This window comes from Anabrus simplex, chromosome 7, assembly GCF_040414725.1.
Source record: "Anabrus simplex isolate iqAnaSimp1 chromosome 7, ASM4041472v1, whole genome shotgun sequence".
Lineage (NCBI taxonomy): Eukaryota > Metazoa > Arthropoda > Insecta > Orthoptera > Tettigoniidae > Anabrus > Anabrus simplex.
The window spans coordinates 196188762-196209040 of NC_090271.1; the positions used below are offsets into that span (position 1 = coordinate 196188762).

The 20279-nt window shown below is 40.3% G+C and overlaps 1 protein-coding gene across 1 annotated transcript in view; it reads left to right on the forward strand.

Annotated features, from left to right (window-relative positions):
• LOC137501484 (ras-related and estrogen-regulated growth inhibitor-like protein) overlaps positions 1-20279 on the forward strand; it is a 50751-nt gene that overhangs the window by 21597 nt on the left and 8875 nt on the right. Inside the window, exons 3-4 of the mRNA XM_068228521.1 lie at positions 470-526; positions 20156-20232. Coding sequence (XP_068084622.1) covers positions 470-526; positions 20156-20232 — 134 coding nt within the window. The remainder of the gene's footprint in view (positions 1-469; positions 527-20155; positions 20233-20279) is intronic.

Genomic DNA, 20279 nt, shown 5'->3' on the forward strand with positions numbered 1-20279 from the left:
AGTGGACATCTTCAGTTTATAAATCCCATGTAAAATAAAAACCATAATAGAAAATATTTGCTACTTTGGAGCACAGATTCGTGGAATAGCATTTCTTAGACTTTCTGTTCCCCGTCCTTTCGTCGTTCCCCAGCTACCACAACTGCATTTGGTATAATAACCTATCCCTGTACATATTTTCAGACATGATATTCGTACTTTTGATGTGAATTCATGAACGCGAATATGTCAACTTGATTGGACGAAACATGTCATTCTGAGTTTAACTATTTTTCCTTTAGATTCTTTTTAGTTCATATAAAATGTATTCAACTTGGAAAACGTTCCACATTTCTAGATTTCCACCACTTACCTCTACTGTATATTCCTAAACCATTGAAACCGCAATATTATGTAACTATCAATAGAATTCATATTTATTGATGATATCAAGTGTACTGATGTATTTTTCCTTTTCTTTTGTATGCAGCTCTGACGGTGCGGTACCTAACCAAGAGGTATATTGGGGAATACCGTTCAAATACAGGTAGGAATCATTCTGTTACTAATATTTGCTACTCTTTTGTATCTCTTCACTTTCCCATGCCCCTATAAATATTACATGGCTACAGCAATGCACTGTAAGACCTTTTATTCTCTTCTATTCGTAAAATATCTTACTTTTTAACGTCATTGATTTGAAAATGCCAGTGTTATTTGAGACTATAAGTCGATGCCACGCGATTTATTTAGATTCCCCGTCTCAGCATGACCGGATACAAAGAAATTCCAATTTCTCATTACACAAAACTCTTCGTTTCAGTGGAATATTTACTTATCATCGTTCAACCCTTGCATCCGTAAGATGGTAGGGCTTACTAAGGCAAACAGATGTGTGTATTTTTCTCTTTCCTCTGCAGTTATATTTAAATGATGTTATCTGCAAAACACATATAAAATCCTATAATATATAACCTGAAATATTCGTGTTTAATCTGTTCTTCTTAATTGTACTGGGCACCCACTGCCTTTGTCGAATCTAAACCGAAATGAATTTCCACTTTCCTATCAACAAATTGTTTAACTTCAAGTGCTTACAAATATTACTTAGCGCTTTCTAAAAGTTATTTTAAACCACGTCAGTCACTTAAAGTTTAACCGAATTGATTTTTGTTCAATAAACAGTCCTATATATTTCTAGTTATTGAATATTACATCTGGCCTAGAATAATATATATCGGTCAACTGTTGCATCTGGAATCTAAATTCGGATCCCAGTTAATATGTCAGGCTCCTCTGCGAGTACAGTGTAAACACGTCGCACACACTTTCTCTAATGGTACCACTGGGCCTGACCTGACGCAACACCACGTAAACGTAATGGAATTTTGGGGAAATAAAGTAATCTGTAGTGCCCTTGTGCTACTTTCTAAGTTTCATACAAGTTTATATAAACATAACCTCAAGCTGGTCAGCTAAATATGGCCCTTCTCTGATTTATTCAGTGTAAGAGCTCCACCAGCCGTCGAGTAAAACATAAATTTACTCCCCACAGCTAGGAGATATACAAGTTTTGTGTAACTATTTTAAATGCTGAAGTTTATTCGAGGCCTTTTCGAAGTGCTTTCCTAAAATGTTTATTATGAGATTCAAGGTTAACATTCTTCTTAGATATAATATGGTTTTTTCAATGACTCATGCAGACATATTATAAATAGCTTTAGTGTTAAATTTCATATCGGTTCTGTGCCCACTCTCTGAGACAGACTGTTCCAATAAGGACATTTAGAAGTTATATTGCAGAGAAATATCAAATCAAGTACAAGCCTGGAATTTTGTACAAACCATCAGGGATAGCCCTGCATAACTCGTCACTTCCGTGATGGTGTGTTTATCGTGAGCCAATGTGCTATATTTCTCTCATCAAAGTTGTTATCCTCTGTACTCCTAAGTAAATATCATGTCTACTTCAGATCAACAAAATAATTTACAATTCTTGTTCTTATAACAGTCTATCTCACAAGAGCAGCGGGTTTATGTCTCTATAGCAATGGCATCATTCCTTTCTGCAAAGTAGCTAATTGTAAATAATTACTGTTCAATTCTGTAGGCAAATTATTTAAAATCCATCACCACTGGCAAACACATATGCCAAATAAACATTCATGTACACTCAAACAGTAATGCATTTCCACTTTAAGTAATCTAAGCGTTAAACTCCAAAATATTGACACATCTCCTCTATGACACCTTTAAAGTTATAGGACACACATAACCAGGCCTTTGTCGAATACCCTGAGATCATGTATTCTCTATGAACTATAAAATAATGTGTTCACATCTAGACATCCCTTTAAATTACGTGGCATATGGTTTCGAAAACTTCAAGATTAAATTGTTAACTAAGTTCACTGTACACATCAGTCTGGGACGCTAGAAATTTAGATTATTTATGTCAACCACTATCCCTTGGGACATGAATTTGCAACAGCATCCTCTCGCGTTCTGGAGTTGTACTGGACTCCGGTAAATCACTTTCCATTACACTTGATATCTGTCCAACTCCTTTTCACTAACCATCCCACACATTTCCTCGATTTGTCCCCAGAGATGAATTGCCCTCAGCTCAGGCAGTCAACTACATGAAATTCGCATTTTAATATTGAATGATTTGGGACGATGGGAAATTCTAAGAGGTCGTGAACGGTCAAAAATAAAGGGAACCAAACCAATCACGTATTTATGAAAACGATGAGATAATTTACAAACTTGTAAAAGAAAAATTGAATATATATTTTTATTAACATTCAGATGTTCATGACTAAGTAAGTAGAGGTCTCAAATCCTTTCTGAACAACTTAATATATATACTGTTTCTCTTAAAGTGAAACCTTGAGTTAATAGTGAAGAAAAACCTTTCCTTAAAAGTATTCATTTTGTGACCATCGCTTAAAGAGACAAAGCTTTCAGTGAAGTTTCTAAAGATATTTGTTTATGTCACTCCCCGCACTCTGACCCTTTCCTGTGTAAGAGTGTATAAAGTACTAACTCATCATCGAGGATATCAACTCTTATTTCTTGAGCGTTTTTCTCACACTTTAAGAGTAGATGTGTGGGGATATTTATTTACATTCCTTTCTCAAATTCATGCACAAAACACCCATGAAAAGTCATTGACCTTTAATGTAAAATCACATACTTTTTGTGTAAGGAAACAATTCATAAATCCAGTGGAAATTAAATATCTACAAGATGAGTGTTGCCTGGGGAATGCCAGCTTCCCTGACTCAGACGTCAATAGCCAGGTGTCGTCCTGGAAGGCAAGAACCGCCCCGTCTGTCCTTGGATCATAGGAATGTTGGCACAAGGCCATGGCAGTCTACTTCGTCAGGAACACAGATGATAAGTCTTCTTTCCCTCCCGGTTGGTTGCTAGGCCGTTGTTGCACTCACAAGAGCGCTTCCTGTTTGCTACCATTACTGACACTTCATTCGCTGCCGATTGCGAAATGATCAAAGATCTATCTCTTCATGCTGTTTTCATAACTATAAATCCAAACACTGCGAAACAGTGCAATATATACATATCGAGAAAAAGCCGGATATTTTCGAGAGAGCTTCAAGTTAATTATGGTTCAGCACAGAAATGTATATGTTTAGTTTCTACCACTAATTCAGAGAAATCTGGAAGGTTAAATAACACAAACATAAATATTTAAATGTTTAGAAGCAAATGGCACGGCGCAAAATTTCCTAAAACGTGTCCTTCATGAGAAAGTTGTTTGCTATTCTTATATAATGGCAACGTTTTAATTGATTGAATCACGTGAGTTGAGAAAATAGGTGAGACATCGTTTCAGTAAACGTCGAATAGGGTTGTGTATCTATGTAAAATATGCTTCCTCTTTCAGAATTGAACATATTTATTATATGAGCTCTTAAGAATCAGGAACTATCTTTACATCGGTCTGTTTTCAGACCAACTTTGCTTTATGGGAGCGAAAGCTGGGTGGACTCAGGATATCTTATTCATAAGTTAGAAGTAACAGACATGAAAGTAGCAAGAATGATTGCTGGTACAAACAGGTGGGAACAATGGCAGGAGGGAACTCGGAATGAGGAGATAAAGGCTAATTTAGGAATGAACTCGATGGATGAAGCTGTACGCATAAACCGGCTTCGGTGGTGGGGTCATGTGAGGCGAATGGAGGAGCATAGGTTACCTAGGAGAATAATGGACTCTGTTATGGAGGGTAAGAGAAGTAGAGGGAGACCAAGACGACGATGGTTAGACTCTGTTTCTAACGATTTAAAGATAAGGGGTATAGAACTAAATGAGGCCACAACACTAGTTGCAAATCGAGGATTGTGGCGACGTTTAGTAAATTCTCAGAGGCTTGCAGACTGAACGCTGAAAGGCATAACAGTCTATAATGATAATGTGTGTATGTTAAGAATCAGGCATAATATCAAACGCAGAAAGCTTCCTCTGTTATTGCCATAGTTTTCCTGTACGACACATTCAATCATTGACTAAGTAGATAGAAAAGAAAGGAAATTATAGTAATATTTAGACTATACAATAAACACTCTTACAAATAAACAATTCTTGAGAGATAAAAATCCCCGAAATTCTCTCTTACAGCTTGCTTGCTCGTAATGAAGTCTAAGGTGGTGGTGGTGATTTTCATCTTAAAAAGAAGTTTAAGTAGGTAATCATCCTCTCTGAACAAATGGAAGCAAACGTAATTCCTTCACTAAACTAGTACTGAAAGCACTCAAACCCTTCAGGACTTTTTAGTTGTGAAATTACCTGTGTTATTGCCCAGTTGTGTCTCGACGGAGCACTAGCCACCAGCGTCTTGGAAAGATGTGGCAATCCAAGTGACGAACCCGCTGTCATACCGGTAATTTCATAATTGAGAAGGCTTGGATACTTTAATATTCATAGTCATCGAAATTATGGTTCCATTCTGGGAAATTTTGAGATCAGTGCTTGTTTCTCATACGGGAAATTAAAAGAGAAAACAAATTGTATATGGATACACAATTCGATATAACGTAGCCTTAACCGCACTGGAATACACTAATACAGTACTTGAAAGTCGGCCAACTCAGAGACAAAGTATTCCTAGATCGATGCTGACAATATTTTTCATCTCAACATATCAGGAATATATTCTTTAAATTTTAGCCCATACTTTCGTTACACCTTTTATTTTTTTTATCAATTCTACCACATCTTCTTTATTTTGTAAATGCTACAGTAATGAATATGACACCAGGTTGTCCCTCACGTGGCTGCAAGTGTTAGGAAGAAACGTGCGCTACAAATGCTGTCCACACGAGGTTGTTGTTGTTGTTGTTGTTGTTTTTCTGCCTCAATCACTGCTGTCGATATATAAACACGATCAGCAAACTCACAGCTGGTAGTGAAAGTCGTGGCCGTCCAACACACGCTTACCTTTCCCCGATATGTTGCACAGATACCTGATAATAAAGGACGAATAATCACTTGTTTTTCAAACAGAAAAGGTGGTCTTGTGAAAGAAAATTACCATTCGCACTCCATGTCGTACGTTGTCGTGTAAAAGAGCTTTGGGGACACAATCAGTGTTTACCCGATAAAATAGTATTTAATAATAATATTATTTATTTACGTCCCACTAACTACGTTTGACGGTTTTTGGAAACGCCGAGGTGCCAGAATTTTGTCCCGCAGGAGCTTGTTTACGTTCCAGTAAATCTACCGACATGAGACTAACGTATTTGAGCACCTTCAAATACTACCGAACTGAGCCAGGATTGAACCTGCCAAGTTGCGGTCAGAAGGTCAGCGCCTCAACCGTCTGAGCCACTCAGCCCAGCAAACAATTAATTTAAACTTAACTCGTCCAGCAGAGTCATGGTTTCTCTGCCATCAGTTAGAATCAAATGGAACGCCTATATTGACACGCAGACTGTCTAAACGCCGTGAGATCAAAATGTCTGCACACGTTAATTGAGTACATAGTCAGAAAGACACGGTTGTTGTTCTATATTATTGTAAATACAGTAAAGTAATCTCGTGTCCTCGTGATGTTGTGCCGCTCTTTTTGGCCCACCCCCAATGGAGGTGAGCTGCACCATACTGACCACATACAAGCACTCCTGACATTCTTAAATCTCTGGCAGGACCGGGAATCAAACCCGGGCCACCGAGGACGACAGCAAATAATGATAACCGTTACGCTACAAAGGCAGACTGTAAATAAAGCCACTATAGCTATTTTGCTATTTGCTTTATGTCGCACCGACACAGATATGTCTTATGGCGACGATGGGATAGGAAAGGCCTAGGAATTGGAAGGAAGCGGCCGTGGCCTTAATTAAGGTATAGCCCCGGAATTTGTCTGGTGTGAAAATCGGAAACCACGGAAAACCATCTTCAGGGCTGCCGACAGTGGGGCTCGAACCTACTATCTCGTGATTACTGGATACTGGCCGCACTTAAGCGACTGCAGCTATCGAGCTCGGTAGCCACTATAGCAAAAAGACATCCAGTTTCACCTGGAGTCCGAACAAAGGGGACGTGACCCTTCAAAAAGTCCCTCATACATTTGCAGAGATTCGAACAACAGTCACCTTGGTGAGAAGCCACTGGTAATTCCGCTTAGCTCTCACGCTCATCATACTATTATTATTATTATTATTATTATTATTATTATTATTATTATTATTATTATTATTATTAATTAGAAGAACAACAAATATTTCGTACCTACATCATAACTTACATTCTGTACCAGAAAGAAGGACACGGTAAAGGTGAAGAAAATCAAACATTCGGTACCTTTAATCAGCTGATACACGGCTTTCGACGTGCTGCAAATTATCTTGTACAACTCCTGCCTCTGTATCATACCTGTAGAATGTATTGTCAGATAGCTCGATGGACTCAGCAGTGATAAAACACAAAGAGCAATGGAAAGTTTTCTCCAGTAAACGAGTTGCGAGAAGTGGTTTCTTGGACATGGATATAGACATTGCATCATTCAATTTGCCCGCCAGATTCCTTATCGGAGGATATACGACATGTTTATGCACTTGAGGCACACACAACCCAGCACATCCTGGATATTAGACCGCATGCTTTTCGATCTATATTTAGTACACCCAGCCGTAAACCCTTTCTCTTTTTGCATTCAGACTACATAAATTGTAGATTATTTCGGTGAATACACTCCGCCAACGCACTTTTACTGACGTCACCAAGGCCCGCATTTGGCACATATCTATTTTAATTTGTTGCGATCTCCAGTAGTTCTGCTAACGGTACCTCATCTCTCAAACCTCACAATAGTTCGTGTTACGAGGAATGAAGGAGTTACATGGCACTACAGTGACTGTCGAATAACCTACCCCACTTCGAGGTCGGTAAAGCATAATGTTTTTCTTATCATTGAAAGCTCCACTCTCCATTTAGTTGTTTGCCAGTAGAGTTGTTCAAACAAAGAATCAGCGCATGTGTTTTCGGGGAGTATCAATATATACGTAGTTTTGAATGGTTAAAAACAGAAACAAACGATCAAAAAACATCGTGAAGATACTACAATGAAATTCAGGCAACCTAAGGGTGTTCCAAATTTACCATATGACCTTGTGTGTAGGCTCCCTTTCACCAGTCTGATTTATACAGCTCGGCTACGTAACAAACACTTTACAAACTCCACATTAAAATGGTATTTTTATTCTTTAGTTTTACTTTATTCCCAGACTATTTACAGTTCTATTATAAAATAATTTCCATAAATAAACGAAATTTTCCATAGAATACTAAGAATACTATAACAATCCTGTGCACATGAGCAAATTTAGACTGTGGTACCATTACTACGAATATATAAGATTATACCTGCATAATTAATACTGTAGTATCATCAGTAAGGGGTAAGATAAACTTACTCTTTTTTTTTTTTTTTGCTAGTTGCTTTACGTCGCACCGACACAGATAGATTTTATGGCGACGATGGGACAGGGAAGGGCTAGGAGTGGGAAGGAATCGGCCGTGGCCTTAATTAAGGTACAGCCCCAGCATTTGCCTGGTGTGAAAATAGGGAAACCACGGAAAACTTTCTTCAGGGCTGCCGACAGTGGGATTCGAACCTACTATCTCCCGAATACTGGATACTGGCCGCACTTAAGTGACTGCAGCTATCGAGCTCGGTAAACGTACTCTAGTATGGTTGGCTGAAACTGATATCTCTTATGCCAAAAAGAGCATTGTAAATTTTTTCAAGCACTGTACTTGCAGGATTTTCTTCTCAGGAGCTTGTTTGCATCTTTTAACACTTTCCCTAACTCCCTAATATCAACATCGCTGCGACAGGAAGGAGTTAGATTTGGGAAGATAGGTAAGTACCAGCCCGAACTTTTCCTTGTGTGAAAATGAGAAAACAGAGAAAATGGTTTTCAGGGCTGCTGAAACAGGGGTCTGCACCCACTTTGTCATGTATCAAAGCTTAAAGATAAACGACCCGCGCAGTGCTATCATCTCGCTCAGTAGCTTGAACATTTAAAGGTCTGTAGGGAAAATGAACGGTTGAAAAATTTGAATCAATGGAACAGTGTTCCCTATGAAACTATCTGATAGTAGCAGCTCTTCATTAATGTTAACAAAGAAGTACGGGCTGGCCCAGTACTGGACGGAATGTAGAACATCTATTTTCTCCGGCAATGTTGTCACAACCGAGAACAGGCCTTGCCATTACAGCGAGGAGCAACTCCTCCTTCAGTAAACTGCTGAGGTCTAGTCACAAGCCGACGCTCTCAATGAAGATGTATAGTCTGTCTCTAATATAAATGTAGGCTACTGCCATATAAAGAAAAGCTCATTTTTACTTGTCTAACGACTGTTCCAGTTAATGACGTTCTTATCAGATGCCGGGGTATCATAAGTTTGTCCTACAGGTGTTCTTCAGATTGCTGGAAGCCAACGACAAGGAATTCAACAGGGGTGGAACTGGCTGTCAAGGGAACAGGGTGACAATGACTAACTGGCTGTACCGCCGAGATGAGCTCATTGGCACCATAAATAATTACTGGTTTGATAAAGAACGTATCAGGCATTACCAAACATTTGGGGGATTCACCGGGAGGCAGTCTTACGTTCTACTTGTACCGTTTTAGGGGGCACCAAGATGATATAAAGTTGGTCCCAGAGGAGTTGTTTTCCATGCTGGTAAATCTACTGATCTGAGTTCTTTCATGTACCACCGGAATGACCGAAGGTCGAAACCACAACCTTGGACTCAGAGGTCAATCCCTCTACAATCTAAGCCACATTGATCTAATAGAAAAAACAAGTAGGCTACTTTAAGATACTAAAAAATACTTGGTATAATATCGCAAGATGACACAAAATAGACCGGTCCTCAGTTGAACACACTAGAATTCCGGCACTAAAAGCGGACGTCTTGAACGTGTTTCATGAATATGTCGCTGTTTGTTAGTGATCGACTACAAATATAATTTTATATTAAACTGGATGGTTGTTGGGCGATACTTTGGATTCGTCCTCAAACTCCATCCATACTTTATTAAAATGGTATGTAAGTTTAATTCCTGGAGAGTTTAAGTCTTTAAGGCAAACACGATTGCAATGACAATTTTTGCCCCTCAACTCTCAAGAAATGTCAAAAAACAGTCCTCATTTTCATACACCCGTGTCTAAAAAATCATAAAAAAAATCACTTTTAACAATATATAAACCTAAGACATAGTTACTTCTTCTTTACACATTATGACATTTATGTTAACTGATCATTCAGCATAATGCTTTGTTCATAGTGAAGCCTAGAAGAAAAGTAGTGACAATTTTGCAATGTGTATGTTTATTTTGCGTGCTTCTTAAGTAGGCCATTTTTTACTCTTTTGTGACAGTTTTTACGACTTTCGCATTCCAGTCTCACACTCTCAGCAAATCTTCTCTGTAGTGAAAGTAGTTTACACAAGATCAAAAGCAAAACTCTATAATAAACCAAGCCAGCGAGTGGCTATGATCTGCTCTTCAACATAACTCATCTCATTCTGTGAAACAAAGTAACAGATCGTGATATCTGATAGAAATTTGAAGTCCACATTTCTCTTGTGAATTGGACCGTGTGTTCTGGAAGGCATCCAGACAGCAGCTAGCTTTGTCCTGTGCCGAGCTTGACCTAAATGCCCGGAGAACAACTGTCTTCTGCTACATCGCCGCCATTTCTCGCCTCATTGTCCTACCCGAAGGAAAAACACACTCAGCACCGTGACAAGGCCTGGCTCTTATTTGACTCGTTGCATCACTTTTCAAAATGCTCTGTGCCCTTAACCCTTGCGCCATTATGTAACATACCGTGCCAAGAATTCAACAGATGGGCGAGCCTCTCTTCACAACCACACCTCCCCGCAGTGGGATGATCCATTCACACCTTGAATCTCACAACAGAAAACAAAATTTACTCCCATGTACAAGATGAGGGTGGTATGTTACATTAAGACTCTACAGTTTCAAAACTACGTACAACTGTAAGAAAGTCAGTAAATGTGTCATGAGGTACTATTTTCTGCAACAATTTATACATTCCGTTTAACTTCGCTCCTACATCTAGGAAAAAAAAACATGAAAGTCGTTATGTGACACACGAATGGATTCACGTTAACCTAAACAGGTTATTTAAAATTATCATTAAATCTACTGATATTCTTAACCACTACTCGAGCGAGTTTAGAAGAGATTGACCAAGTTTGGAAGCAATACCCTCCACCCACACATAAAGGAGGTTGTGCTACAGATTGAAACGTTGTTCTTTTATGTCGCGGTGGGTAGTTAATAAATGAAAGATAATAAGCAATTATGGACAAAGTAATTTTCAGTACAAAAGCTATCGGTTAGCGACGAAAACCATCCAAAAATCTTTCTCTCAATATGGCACTCACAGAAGCTGTTTTCCACAATTTATTGTTTCATATAACGAATTCCAGACAGTAACCATATTTTCCTCTGTATACACTTCATATGCATATTTTTTTCAACATTAATGTTTGTAAGGGTTTATGGAACAGAACATGTTTAAATAGTCGCGACAGTAAAGGTAGGCTATACACCGGTCTTTGGTCTGCTTTCAGGGTCTACTTTAATGTGCCACTGAATTTATTTATTTATTTATTTATTTATTTATTTATTTATTTATTTATTTATTTATTTATTTATTTATTTATTTATTTATTCTACAGATGCAAAAAGAAAAGATAAATGGTCTGCAGGACTAGTTTATTACTGTATTTAGGTAATTATTTCGTCATTCCATATTGTGTTTCTAGACGCATAATATTGAGAAACGCTAAAATCAGCTAGGTTAGGAAAAGGGCTTCATCGGTAACAATTGTGTGGAGCTGTTGGCCGCAATATCTTCAACCTGTTTCGTGAAACAGTTTCTACTCAACAAATATCTTCCAAATTTTTTCTCTGTGATTTCAATTTTATAACTACGTCTGGATTATCAGGCTGTAAGTCTCAATAATTGGTCACAAAGAGTTTGTTATCAGTTAAACCATTTAGTCGGCATACATCATACAGTCACATCATCATTCTCATCTGAATGATGTGAAAAATGAGAAACGCAGTCTTTCTCCAGTATTTCAGCTGCCTGCCAACAAGAGCGATGCTCTTCCGCTTTGGCCGATTGTGGCTCTCAAGACTGGAAGTACTCGCTTACTAGGCGTTCGAATGCCTGGGGCTGCCTTCCCAATACAAATATAGACTCGTGCCAGCAAGAATGCAGATCGTCTGCGCATGCGTTCCTCAGTCATCTCGAATAATCGCAGCGGGCTACAAGGACGAGCAAGCTTGTGTCAAAACATCCGGGCTAATACTCGAGCAACATGGGCCTACCTTCACAATTCATTCATGCTGCAGCTGTTGTTTTCAAAATAAAAGCACTGAGAATCCTTTAATATTGTACGAAATTCCAGAACAGCACAATTATATGATTTAGAAGAGTAACTCTTGTCTTTATGTTGGTAATTTGGGGACCGCTAGCTCAGCCTGGGTGTCATACAGGGGTGTAGCCAAGGGAGGGTTACTGGGGATTGGAAGCCCCTACCTCCACCTCCACCCCCGCACGCCCCATGGAATTTTTGCAAAAGAAAATAAAGAGAAACTGACAATAAGCAAGTGACAGAAGATTCAAGAGGTTCACCCTTTCGAAAATTCACAGAGACAAAATTGTAATACCAACAGATTTCATGAACCTATTTTCTAAGAAGCCTTGAAAGTTGGATTTTAGATTGCAATCTGAACATACCATTCGCCGTAAAACTATTCACATTGATCTTTTTTTTTTGTTATTTTAATGTAAGATTTTATAGTGTACCGGCAGTAGCAGCGAATGAGAATTAAAATGCCGGGGGAAAAAATAAATACAGACAACAAACAGTACTGGGTATTTGGGATATAGCGGTATACATCAAAACTGGTTAAAAAAAAAAGTGGTACAAAATGGTAAGCTCTCTGAGCGAATTTCCACAGAGAGGTAAAGGTTGATATTTTAACAAGTTAAGTGCGGTAATAATAGTTTTTTTTTGAGATTTTGATTCAATACTATACAATAAAACGTTCACCAAAGGAACAATATTACACATTTATTACAATTAAATAGAAGTGCGCCGTAATTACACAATTTAAGAAATTTAGTATTTGACTACAGACAATGAAGCTAACAGAGACTAAAGAGACTGCACACTGACGAATGAGCGCGGCAATCGGGTGAAACATACCTCAGTGTCTATGACCTTGGCAAAAAGTATACCCCTGCTACCCTTCCCCGCAGTACAAGCAAAGTCTCCACTACTTGTGCGTATTTCTGCTAATACGCACTCTCGGGCCATGATTAATGACCGACAGATGAAATGAAATTATATTGGAGAGTGTTGCTGGAATGAAAGATGACAGGGAAAACCGGAGTAGCCGGAGAAAAACCTGTCCCGCCTCCACTTTGTCCAGCACATCAGGATTTGAACCACGGAACCCAGCGGTGAGAGGCCGACGCGCTGCGGCCTGAGCCACGGAGGGTTCGGCTGAAATGGAATAAAAATGTCACGTTTTCTGCACAAAGTTGGGGGGCGACTGCCCCCCACTCGCCCCCTCCCCCCCACAATCACCGCTATTGTTACCGGTATTGCAATCTGAATATCAACATAATTTACTTGTGTCAGTGTCCTTATGACACTCGTGCATGCGCGCACCACAGACCCACAATAATCTTCATTATCTTCTATCATAATTTTGTAACTATAACACCCCTTATCACACCTTCGCCTTCCATGTCCTCATTAGGTTGTATAGAAAATACCACACAAGGATTCGTATGCTTATTCACCCCCGTGTTAATAGAGAAAATTAAGCCATGTCCAAACAGATCACTAGGGCTCTTGGAGGTGTGTTAGGTAAAGGCTACCATTATACTTAACATGGGTGCTTTAACAAAAAGGTTGGTTAGCCCGCTGCCCCGCTGCTTTTGCCTCCAGGAACTATTCTGGTATTTATTCTTGGTATGGCTGTGTGAACCACAGGTCTATGTGCCTATTTGGGTGTATAAACTTACCGAGTTCTGGACAGAGAACTCACCCACGTCCTTCTGGGTAAACCGAGCTCGCCTTTACCATCTCGATAGGTAGCTCCACCCCATCCCAGCTCTCCTCCTGTGTTAGTCAATGTACACTGACTGACAGAGCAAATGCAACACCAAGAAGGAGTGGTCAGAACTTTATGCCAATTGCAGGGTAGACTGACGTCACTGAGGTATGCTCATGATGTGAAATGCGTCGCTGCGCTGCGCACGTAGCGAACGATAAATGGGACACGGCGTTGGCGAATGGCCCACTTCGTACCGTGATTTCTCAGCCGACAGTCATTGTAGAACGTGTTGTCGTGTGCCACAGGACACGTGTATAGCTAAGAATGCCAGGCCGCCGTCAACGGAGGCATTTCCAGCAGACAGACGACTTTACGAAGGGTATGGTGATCGGGCTGAGAAGGGCAGGTTGGTCGCTTCGTCAAATCGCAGCCGATACCCATAGGGATGTGTCCACGGTGCAGCGCCTGTGGCGAAGATGGTTGGCGCAGGGACATGTGGCACGTGCGAGGGGTCCAGGCGCAGCCCGAGTGACGTCAGCACGCGAGGATCGGCGCATCCGCCGCCAAGCGGTGGCAGCCCCGCACGCCACGTCAACCGCCATTCTTCAGCATGTGCAAGACACCCTGGCTGTTCCAATATCGACCAGAACAATTTCCCGTCGATTGGTTGAAGGAGGCCTGCACTCCCGGCGTCCGCTCAGAAGACTACTATTGACTCCACAGCATAGACGTGCACGCCTGGCATGGTGCCGGGCTAGAGCGACTTGGATGAGGGAATGGCGGAACGTCGTGTTCTCCGATGAGTCACGCTTCTGTTCTGTCAGTGATAGTCACCGCAGACGAGTGTGGCGTCGGCGTGGAGAAAGGTCAAATCCGGCAGTAACTGTGGAGCGCCCTACCGCTAGACAACGCGGCATCATGGTTTGGGGCGCTATTGCGTATGATTCCACGTCACCTCTAGTGCGTATTCAAGGCACGTTAAATGCCCACCGCTACGTGCAGCATGTGCTGCGGCCGGTGGCACTCCCGTACCTTCAGGGGCTGCCCAATGCTCTGTTTCAGCAGGATAATGCCCGCCCACACACTGCTCGCATCTCCCAACAGGCTCTACGAGGTGTACAGATGCTTCCGTGGCCAGCGTACTCTCCGGATCTCTCACCAATCGAACACGTGTGGGATCTCATTGGACGCCGTTTGCAAACTCTGCCCCAGCCTCGTACGGACGACCAACTGTGGCAAATGGTTGACAGAGAATGGAGAACCATCCCTCAGGACACCATCCGCACTCTTATTGACTCTGTACCTGGACGTGTTTCTGCGTGCATCGCCGCTCGCGGTGGTCCTACATCCTACTGAGTCGATGCCGTGCGCATTGTGTAACCTGCATATCGGTTTGAAATAAACATCAATTATTCGTCCGTGCCGTCTCTGCTTTTTCCCCAACTTTCATCCCTTTCGAACCACTCCTCCTTGGTGTTGCATTTGCTCTGTCAGTCAGTGTATTATCTAAATCTTTTCCACCATTAGCCCAAGGGGCTTTTAACATGAGAGCGTGGTCTGGCGTCTACGGGGCCCTTAGCTGAGTCCTCGCGTTGCTTCCATTTACTTGTTCCAGGCTCCTCATTTTCATCTATCCTCCCTTGGTCAACTCTTGTTCTCTTCCAACCCCGACGGTATTAGAGCACTCAAGGCCTAGACAGTATTTCATTTTCACGCTCTTCGTAGCCCTTGTCTTTCTTTGGCCAATTACCTTCATTTCTTGAAGTGTCGGATCACTCTGAGATTAGTGTTATTTGGAGGATGGCTGCTTAGTTGTACTTCCGCTTAAAACAGTAATTACCACCACCACTACCACTCTTCCACCATTCTTATCATAACGTTGACGATCCGCTGAAGACCACGATGAAGATCGAATTAGAAATGGCATGTTTGCGGCTGGAACGCTCAAAACACGCTTTACATTGCGCGGAGTGCAATATGAATAGCACGTGCTAGGTCCGTGTAGCGGCAGACTACTGTCGTGTGGGTGGGTTATTAATCTTTAAAGTGAAGCGGCTGTCAGTGAGGAATGCTATGTTTAGAATACCTCTACTTACTCCAGAGTTCAACTTATACAATGTATTAGAGAATGCGTACCGCATTACCCAGGAGTGTCCTATATTCCAATCTATTAGATCTATTACGTCTAGAACATCTCAACTAATTTATTCATTCATCTTCTGGAAATTATTACCCACATTCTAATGTATTACAGAATCGTTTTCAACACTTGTTATAAAAATTAATTAACCACAAAATATAATATACTTCATGAGCAATTGAAGAGCATTCGTTTCTAAAAGATGCAGGAAAAATTATATGTGAAAGTTATTACTATTCCATTTTAAAACATTTCAAAATTATAGTTTTTCGAAATTATTCTACTAACGCTTGAAACATGAGTTTCATATCACGTTGGATATAAAACCACTGTAACGGTCTAAACAACATTTAAAATATATAATTCAGTATTAATATTCAACCAACAACAAACCAAACCCCTCTTCGTACGAGCCATGGAGGCCCATGAAGGAGTGAAGGCTTCTACTATTCGTAAACTCGGCACTTAATAGAACAGTGGGTCACTTCTATGCCCAACTATATTTACCCCAGGAATTAACCCGGTACTCATTTCTGGTGTAGAATTAATGGACCTCGGGGCCTTGTGCCTTTCTGTAGATAGAAATCTCATTTCTAAATTTTTCGTTTTCCTGACAGGCAATCGAACTCACAACCTTCCGGATGAACACCCTTACCACCTCTGATAGGCAGCCCCATCTAACAATAAAAAGTAGGCTATCCTAAATATGGGGTATCACACAAAATATATTTTAATCCGAACTTCCATTTAGTTGACTGACTGTGAATTATATTCTACATGAATAATAATAATAATAATAATAATAATAATAATAATAATAATAATAATAATAATAATAATAATAATAATCATCATCATCATCATCATAATAATAATAATATTAATAATGACCGCCTCTGTAGTGTAGTGGTTAGTGTGATTAGCTGCCACCCTCGGAGGCCCGGGTTTGATTCCCGGCTCTGCCACGAAATTTGAAAAGTGGTACGAGGGCTGGAACGGGGTCCACTCAGCCTTGGGAGGTCAATTGAGTAGAGGTGGGTTCGATTCCCGTCTCAGCCATCCTGGAAGTGGTTTTCCGTGGTTTCCCACTTCTCCTCCAGGCAAATGCCGGGATGGTACCTAACTTGAGGCCACGGCCACTTCCTTCCCTCTTACTTGTCTATCCCTTCCAGTCCTCCCATCCCCAACCAAGGCCCCTGTTCAGCATAGCAAGTGAGGCAGCCTGGGCGAGGTACTGGTCATCCTCCCCAGTTGTATTCCCCGACGCAGAGTCTGAAGCTCCAGGACACTGACCTCGAGGCGGTAGAGGTGGGATCCCTCGCTGAGTCCGAGGGAAAAGCCAACCCTGGAGGGTAAGCAGATTAAGAAAGAAAGGAAGAAATATAGGAATAATAATAATAATAATAATAATAATAATAATAATAATAATAATAATAATAATAATTGTTTGCAGATTTTTAAGACGAAGTTGAAGATTTCATAAATATCAAGTTTAAAATGAACACGTGTAGCAAATTGTGTTTTAATACTTAACACTTAAACTTCAAAGCTAATCTTGTTTCATATACTTTTTACAAACGTATTTTATGAATTAAAAGTCATAGGTTCAGTAATTGTAAAATATATTTACATAGCTGATAGCACCAGTAAAAAATAAGGGTGAGCCAAATGATATTGATATGGTTTTCATGGAATTGGAGGCTCTTGTTTTCAATTTTGGAAACGCAGTACATTCTTAAAATGACAAATAGAGACACAGACAGATAGATACGAGAAATATAAAGAGAAAGAAAGACGCGTTAAGCACCCTTACTTTAGGATTGGTGACAAACATCCAGTACGAGCGTACTTAGCAAGGCGTCTGCCAAGTGGCAAGAGCATTCCTTCCCACAATAAACCGTTTAACGTGCTATAATTAAACCAGGACCACTTAAACTCATGAGCTATTCTATATTCGTTGCATTTTAGGTCAAATAAGAGGCGCTCTTCTCAGTGATTCAAATGTCATCAATTCTCCTTTTATTATTCTTCCTGGTCTATTTCCCCAATTTCTTGGGGTCGGTACTTGATGCACAGTGGCCCTATTTAAAGGCTGGATGCGCTTTCTGTCATCAACCCTTGATAGAGGGATGCATTCGCTATGATGTCACTTGTGGTGGTTGGTAGTGTGGTGTGCTGTGTGTAGATAAAGAGAAATGCATTAAGACGAGTACAAGCACCAGTCCATTAACTAGAGGAATTAGCCTAACTATACATAGTTAAAATCACCGCCCCGCCAGGAAATCGAACTCAAGGCCCTCTGAACTGGAGGCCAGTACGCTGACCATTCAGCCAAGGAGCCGGACAATAAAAGTTGTCAATGAGTTATTCGAATGATTTTTCAAATGTGAGGTTACGTTAAATTGTAGCGGGCCGGGCTGAGTGGCTCAGACGGTTGAGGCGCTGGCCTTCTGGCCCCAACTTGACAGGTTCAATCCTGGCTCAGTCCGGTGGTATTTGAAGGTGCTCAGATACGCCAGCCTCGTGTCGGTAGATTTACTGGCACGTAAAAGAACTCCTGCGGGACAAAATTCCGGCACCTCGGCGTCTCCGAAAACCGTAAAAGTAGTTAGTGGGACGTAAAGCAAATAGCATTATTAAAATTGTAGCGGACTTGAAGCACTGATATCCTTCTTGACATGATGAGATATTAATCACAGTAAATGATTCATAAGTGTAGAAATCACAATCACTACAAATAACAATAATTTGATGAATCAAAATAAATTACAACATGAAAATTATGATTTACATAATTAGGTAGAAGATTAAAGGAAATAAGAATGTGTTAATTTGGCCACCATGTCACCTGCTTCATGTTTACCTTTGGTTTCTAGAATATATTTCCCAGCACGAGGCTCTTTTCGAACAAAGAATAGGACCTGAAATGAAGTTCTTCGGTCCATTTTGCACGCGCCAAGTGTGGAAGTATTTAAGGAACAAGGGCGAACAGGTTCTAAAGACGCGACCTCGACCGCACGAACGAGCCCAGTGCAGGAGCAGGGCTTCGTTTAATTACAGCCACGGAGTATCCGGCCATTGATCCCCGTCAGTAGATTCATTACAGTGTCCGCAAACACAGGCGTAAACAGACTCTAATTACACCACTTTGCTTTCTCTCCGAGACCAGTCATTTGTCATTAACTCCTATGTTCTAAATTTGTCTCTCTGTCCAAACTTTGGTCTAGACTGAATCCTTCGTTGCATACTAGATTCAATTCGGTGCTAAAACTAGAATGTCAATGCTTTCAAGATAGAAGAATATTTCAAAAATGTATTAATGAAGTCTCAAGTAGGTGAGAAATTCCTATTCCCGACCCAACTTATTTAATCAAATTTCACTTTCGGACCATCATGCGTACACTTAGCAACGTACTGCCCAATCTGAATTTCTTAATTTTGGATGACTCTCGGGATATTTAATATCTAATGCTTCTTCCGGTTTTGATCACGTCAACTTATTTATACATTCAGACGTTTCACCCACAATGTGATATGACATTTTCAGTGACAAAGACAAAACTCCACATTAGCAGAAGCATTAGATAATGACACCGAACCCAAGAACCTATGAATGAAAATACCACGGGTTTTGTTTCACTACTGCTAAATTCATATTTAATTTAAAACACACACAAAATATTATCACCTTTTATAAAGTAAATTAAGTACCATAAAAATAATTCCAATCATAATTAAAATTTAAATGTACGCCCATATAATGTGCAACCAGATTGCTGAGTAACTTAGATCCTTAGAGGGTGTCAGAGTTAAACCACTTCTAATCTCATAGTTTTAAAATCACAGTCCAAGTGGTCAAGGCACCCACATATACCAGCATAGTCAATTCAAACAATCTCGAAATACAAATGAGGTAATTTGCAAGAAAACATACATTTTCTCAAATTTGCGCGTTGTGCCACATAGCTTACTTTCAAGATTTAAAGGACCTCTGGGAATGCACAGATGTATTCGAGATTCCCCACAAGGTACTGAGTAAATGTTTATACATTCGAGAGTCTTGTGACCATTCAGACAAATGGCACATTATGTTCAATATTTTCTGAATCTTTACAAGTTCATAGCTCTCATTTATCAAATAATTGTCTTGAATTCCTTCCTTGATAGTAACATTGGACAACAACATCGCTCAGTTTTCATGACTCCATTCATATTGTAGGGTCAATGTTATAATTGAGCGTAAACCTACACCAAAACATACCGTTTTGTCAATATGATTTGTCTTAGAAATAGAAGTGTGTCTTGTGAAAATACATGTATCTTATTTAATGAAGTTTATAACTGCACATGATTAATGTTGTGTGTATCTTTCTATCTTTCCAGATTTGCTGTACCGTCAGACTGTGACGGTGAATAACACTCCACTTGAGGTGGAGATCGTGGATGTCTCCGGCGAGACGGTAAGCATCTCACTGCATTCCTCTGTCTTGCTTGGAATGATGCCTAT